The sequence below is a fragment of the Carassius carassius genome, chromosome 8, assembly GCF_963082965.1.
Source record: "Carassius carassius chromosome 8, fCarCar2.1, whole genome shotgun sequence".
Classification (NCBI taxonomy): Eukaryota; Metazoa; Chordata; class Actinopteri; order Cypriniformes; family Cyprinidae; genus Carassius; species Carassius carassius.
Window position 1 is genome coordinate 7,400,389 of NC_081762.1, and position 6,113 is coordinate 7,406,501.

Here is a 6,113-nt window from a genome sequence, read left to right on the forward strand (position 1 = left end):
GGTTAATGACTTTGACCTCTGATGAATCCCTCCTGTTCCTGCCATGCGGTTTAGTGAAACTCAGGAGATAAAAATCAGAATCTGTGTATGTACCTAATAATCACACTCACTTTCATGCCAAACCGAAGTACAGCAAAACAAGAGACAAATTGGGTTGAAAAGGGTGAAAGTGATGTAAAAACGTACTAACTGAGGACTGTTCCCCTTAAATTTTCGTTATGCTCCTTTAGGACTCCCTTCAACAAAACACAATTACCAAACTACCTCCGCTGTTATTTATTGTTATTATTATTATTTACCTCTATCATTGCAATAATTCAATAAATACATAGTTTCTGTAAATCCACAACTCCTGTTTACAATTTCCTGCATGCACTTCATCCACTTTATTTATACAGTTACATGTTTACATTCTCTAGGAATATATATATTTTTTTTCCTTATATATATTTATTTATAAAAGTGTTGTTTTTCTTTACATGCTGCTCAACATGCCTTTTAATTGCCCCCTGGTGACAAATACAGTTTGTCAACTTAACTCAATTAAATGTAAACTTACTGATGGTCAGTAGCATCTCTAATAAACTATTTCCAAATGTGTACAGTAGCTGACAAGCTAAATATTTGCAGTGGTATATGAATATAAATGCCTTAATCTTAATACTTATAATGCTGAAAACATACTTTGGTCACAATGTAACCCAGAACAGATCTTAATAACTCAGAACATCTGAAATAAGAGGAAGAGGAGAACTGTGGTCACCAGTAAGCTAATGTTTTGATGTCAGGGAAGCTAGTTGTATGGCATATTGCGTTTATTCAATTAAGTATGAATCAGCTTTATTTTTAAAACTCGTTTTAAAAAACGAGTATAAAACACTATCTATCGGTTTAAGAGTTAATTTATTACCTTAGCATGTGGAGAGATTTCTCAGGGCTCACGACTCATTTTGTGCTTGCGTTTGTCGCCCTCTAGTGAGATCTCAGATCGTCTTTTTTGGAGTGATGTCATGTTTTGTCTGTTGTGGTCAGCACTCATCTAGCCTAAAAAACATCACCTTGACCCTGACTTACTGTAGTGTTTATTTCATGCAACGAAATTTGCGGCATACTTTCCAATCATGATGGAAAACAGTTGAGTTCAGAATAACATAAAACTATACTGCTTTTTTGCTGTTGTAGCCTATGAAGTAAATATAATGAGAAAGAGAAAGGTTGTCAATGAGGAAAGATGCCTTTTGACTGTAGAATAGTGTAGTTACTGCATCTACCTACAGATCTAACTGACCACATGCTTGATCTATGGCCCATTGCTGCTTGCTACAGTATCGCAAATAATGAATATATTATATTGTCAATGTACTGTTTCAACACGATAATGCCGCTTGAGCGGAAAATCAACGTATTAGAATGATCTCTTAAGGATCATGTGACTCTGATGACTGGATTAATGATGCTGAAAGTTCAGCTTTGCCATCACAGAAATACATTTATTAAAAAACAAAGGAATTAAATTTGAACAATATTTCACAATATTGCTGTATTTTTCAACAAATAAATGCAGCTTTGCTGAGCATTAGAGATATATTACTTAATACAAAAGTATTTTTAGCATGGAGCACTGCTTTGGCTCTTCATCTATCAGAAGCAGGATCTTGAGTCCATCAGTTAAACAGCAGCACCATGGACAGCTCCAGAAGACCACTGGATGTCCAAAATGACCCAAAGGAAACAAGCCTGAACTCAGTCAACAAATACATCTGATACACATAAGAGATCACATAGTACAAAGTAACTCAAGTCCATCAGAAAAAAAATATATATATATATATATATTGAAAACTAAACCTCACAGTCCACATCTAAAACTTCTTACTTTTTTTTTTTTTGTTCCATATTTAGTTTGAGAGATGTACTCAGATTAAATCACTTTTAAAAGGTTTCATCAGAATATAAAATGTGATAATGTGATAATCTCTACCAGGGGCATCATGCACTCATTTTGTGTGTGTGTGTGTGGGGGGGTTCATGTGACACACAGCAGCCACAACAGCATATTGGCAAATAATTATTAAGCATTATTTATTTCATCTTTATTAGAAACATTTCCAGACACATGAACTATATCATGAAATATCTCAATTCTCACCTTCATAGATTAAGTAAGATAATATGCGATGGTCAAAGTAGCCTAATAATGTAATCTACTAACTATGCATAAAAAACTCTCTGTTTACTTTAGTGACAGATATGGGTGTCACGCCATAACATATTTTAATACGACTGACTTTATATTAAGTTCGAATTTAACATTGAAAGTTAATGTGATATAAAAACTTTGTAAGTTAGGCTACTAATCTTTCATTGTACAGAAAGAGAGCAAAGTACATTCACCTCATCATCTAGATCAGCATTAACAGACCAAAAGTTTTATATTTCACTGTATATTTCTTTTTTATATACTTGTTTTATATTATATCAATAATGATTTTTGTTTCACAATATTAGTGCACGTCTCCAGCCTTACTTGTTGCTGTTATGATTTCCTGAATTTTAGAAACTGGCTTAGTAGTAGAGATGTTAATATTTAACACACACACATGCACGCACACACGTACACACATCCTGTGAACTTACAGACCTTAAAATTAGAGCTTGAGTGCGAGTTTCCTGTATTTTTTTCCATCTAAATGACTAATCTTCTGTTTAAAACTCAGGATATGAGTGTCTGCATCATGTATCATTAAGTTTAGACATCATATATAAAATTAAGTTTAGCCAGAGTGAAGAAGTCTTGAGAGATTAGTGATGTAAGTTAGGTCGCGGACGCAGCCAGATCCAGCTTTTCTAAGTATTTTAGGACTTGTCTTTTTTACCTAATTTGACACTATAGAATGTTAATAATGCGGGAAGTTGCAATTTAGGATTAGCAATATCTTTATCTTTATTTATTTTATTTTTTGTTTATTTTTAAAATTTATTTTTAAGTTTTTATTTGTTTTTATAGCAATATCTGCAAAAATGAGTAGTCGGCATTTAAACTGACAGTAATCAAAAGCATGGACATGTTATTGCTGACAGGAATGCACATTCGGAGTAGAGTTAGGTTTAGGGGTAGGGATTGGGTTAAGTCAATATTTTTGGACAGTAATGTTGATCAAAATATGCTGATCCAGGAACAGGAACATGTCTTACTTACATGTCTTACTTGGCAAAATCACGATGACCAGACAAATTAAAGAAAACTATAACAGTAATGTGTATTGTTGCATGAATAATATAAACCCGTACTGGTCCAGTACGATATAATGCTCAATCATCCAGAGAAAACATCGTTCACAAATATCTACATGTCTGTCTCTTGGCACCTCAGCAGTGCCACAAACTGATCACCTCCATGCCACGCCGAATTGAGGCAGTAATTAAAGCAAAAGGAGCCCCTACCAAGTATTGAGTACATGTACAGTAAATAACATACTTTCCAGAAGGCCAACAATTCATCACAATTAAAAGAACCAAAGACTTGCTTCAGTCTGTGTGCACTGAATTTATTTTTACAAGAGTTTGACAATTTGAGTTGAATTACTGAAAAAAATGAAATTTTCCATGACATTTTAATTTATTGAGATGCAATTCTATATGTATATGAGTTGTATTTGTATGGGTTATCATAGCAAAGTTCTTAACCCCACCCCCAGCAACTTGAACTGAAAAAAAAGTGACAATTTTAATTGTTCTGTACAAAATAATAAAATGTATGTATGTTTATTTACTTAAATGGCACTTATATTGCACTTAAAAAAAGGGTTGATTTTTTTAAGCATGGCAGTAAAAATCTGCATTTAATTGTAAAGACGACCTCAGACATTCTGCCATTAAAACATTCAGACATTCATGTTTTCCCAGTAGTGTCACAGATATAAAATAGTATAAACAGATCATGATGGGACATAAAGTCAAATCACTACAGAGGCTTGGATTAATCTGCATGATTTAAAAGCATTTATTTGTTTTGCATTACAAAATGGTCAAAGAAATAACAGGGTCAGGGCGACTAACAGAATTCTGTTACTGTTATTTGTTTATACGACCTTCAAATTTTGGCAAGCGTTTAAGCTTATATGTGCATGGCTTCAGCGATCATTTAGCTGGATAATCAGGTCCAAACTGATACTGCAATGTATTTAATAATGGACCTGTATTATTCTTGCTTTATAAATTATTACTTTTTCAAATTTTTGAACAGTCAACACCATGAAACAGTGATAGTGAACCATATGTTTCCTTCATAAACTCCTGTAATTCCTCCACAGATCTTGGTTTGATTGTATTTTCCTTATTTTTTTCATCTTTGTTATTAGCCCAGTGAGCCTGGGACTCCCATGTGCTGGTTTTGGAGTTATAGCAGCAGAACACTGTCCACATTGATGAGGGAATGTTTACTCTTTTGTTCAAGAGTTTACTCTTTGGTCCACTTGGTACAGCTCCTGTCAGCACATACGCCGAGATATGATCAGATTCGTTACGGCAGTGAGAATTCATGGTAGTTCTAACTGTTATCTCCGTTTTATTCCAGCTACCCTTATTAAAGCTGTCATACTGTGGTGCAGTATTGGTCAGCGTGAATGTAGATTCAGCAGTGATACGATCAGCTGCATGACAATTGGGAAAAAAGTGACCGCGAGTCAACTGAGCTTGAGTCATTGATTTCTGTGCCCAGTAGTCTCCTGGGAAGGCCTGGTTGACACATGGTTCACGCATAGCAGCACCATAAGTTTCAAGCTATAAACACAAAGATAATTTAGTTTCTGATTTCATCATATTCTATCCATATTTCTCTATGTAAAAAGCAAACCCATATAAATAAAGCACAGACAAAATTAATTTAAAACACAACATAAATAAAAAACACAATAATATGGTTAGTAACAATTTACTTAAAGCTTTTTGTATAATGCATTATAAAAACAGTTTTAATGCATTTATTAACGCCTTGTAATGCACCGAATAATTATAACCACAGTTAATACTGTTGTGTTCCTGTAGCTCAGTTGGTAGAGCACTGCGCTATCAAGCGCAAGGTTGGGGGTTTGATTCCCCAGAAACACATGATATGATGCGTAAAAATTGATAACCTGAATTCACTGTAAGTTGCTTTGGATAAAAGCGTCTGGTAAATGCATAAATTAATACATTATAACACTTATCAATTCATTGTTACACTATGCATTTTAAATTCAGTTATGATTATTTACAACAAGATATAATGTATTACAAGGCACATTAAGAAGAATTATAATTCATTAAAGCCTTTAATAACCCTTTATAATGCATTATACATCAAAGCTTTAAGTAAAGTGTTACCTTATGGTTTCTCTCAAACACAACAGGAATAAAAAATTAGAAACCGTAACAAATAATCACCTGTGGCTCAATCATCCATGGATTATGTGGTCTCCCTTTATAACTCCCAGTATATCTGTAAGCTGAGAAAACGGGGATCTTTTCTTGTGTGTCATAGAGAGTTGCGAATCTGTAAGCATTTTGATATTTCTGACAGATTAGTTTGTAGCGATTGTTATCCTGTGAGGTTGAATTTTCCAGAATGCCAGGAATCACTGGAGGCTGTTCATTTAAAAAGAAATCACTGCATGTGCTGAATGAATCTACAAGTTCAGTCTTGATGAAAGAAAAACCAAACACCAGCAGCAAAGACACAACAAAAAAACGCATCTTCACCTATGCTGATCTGACTCGCAAACCAAAAAAGCTGATGTGGTTGCAGAAAGCTCTCACAATTCAAACTCAAGCCTCTCCAAATGGACTCCCTGATCTCAGTTAAATAGTGCAACAACAGAGCCAACGCCTACACACACTCCCTACTAAGAGCTCAACTCTGAGTTGATAAAAAAAGTTTAATGTAATTTTTACAGTTTTTGACAATTGCTAAGACATGAAACCCAATTCTTTGAACCAAATTCTCAATAGCCTAATTTTGTCAAAGGAATCACAGTAACACTTTATAACTTTCATTAATAAAACTTTAACAATAAGACATTAACAAACATAAACATTAATAAACACTATATAATGTTTAACTAACCATTACTTAA

General features: G+C 33.9%; 1 protein-coding gene across 1 annotated transcript; it reads right to left on the bottom strand.

Annotated features, from left to right (window-relative positions):
• Nucleotides 1-3,979: 3,979 nt before the first annotated feature.
• LOC132144642 (endonuclease domain-containing 1 protein-like) lies at nt 3,980-5,799 on the bottom strand. The gene is made up of 2 exons (XM_059555195.1): nt 5,425-5,799; nt 3,980-4,782 (listed from the first exon to the last, which is right to left on the bottom strand). The coding sequence occupies exons 1-2, from the start codon at nt 5,731-5,733 to the stop codon at nt 4,231-4,233; spliced, it is 861 nt and encodes a 286-aa protein (XP_059411178.1). The 5' UTR covers nt 5,734-5,799; the 3' UTR covers nt 3,980-4,230.
• Between the last annotated feature and the right edge of the window lie 314 nt (nt 5,800-6,113).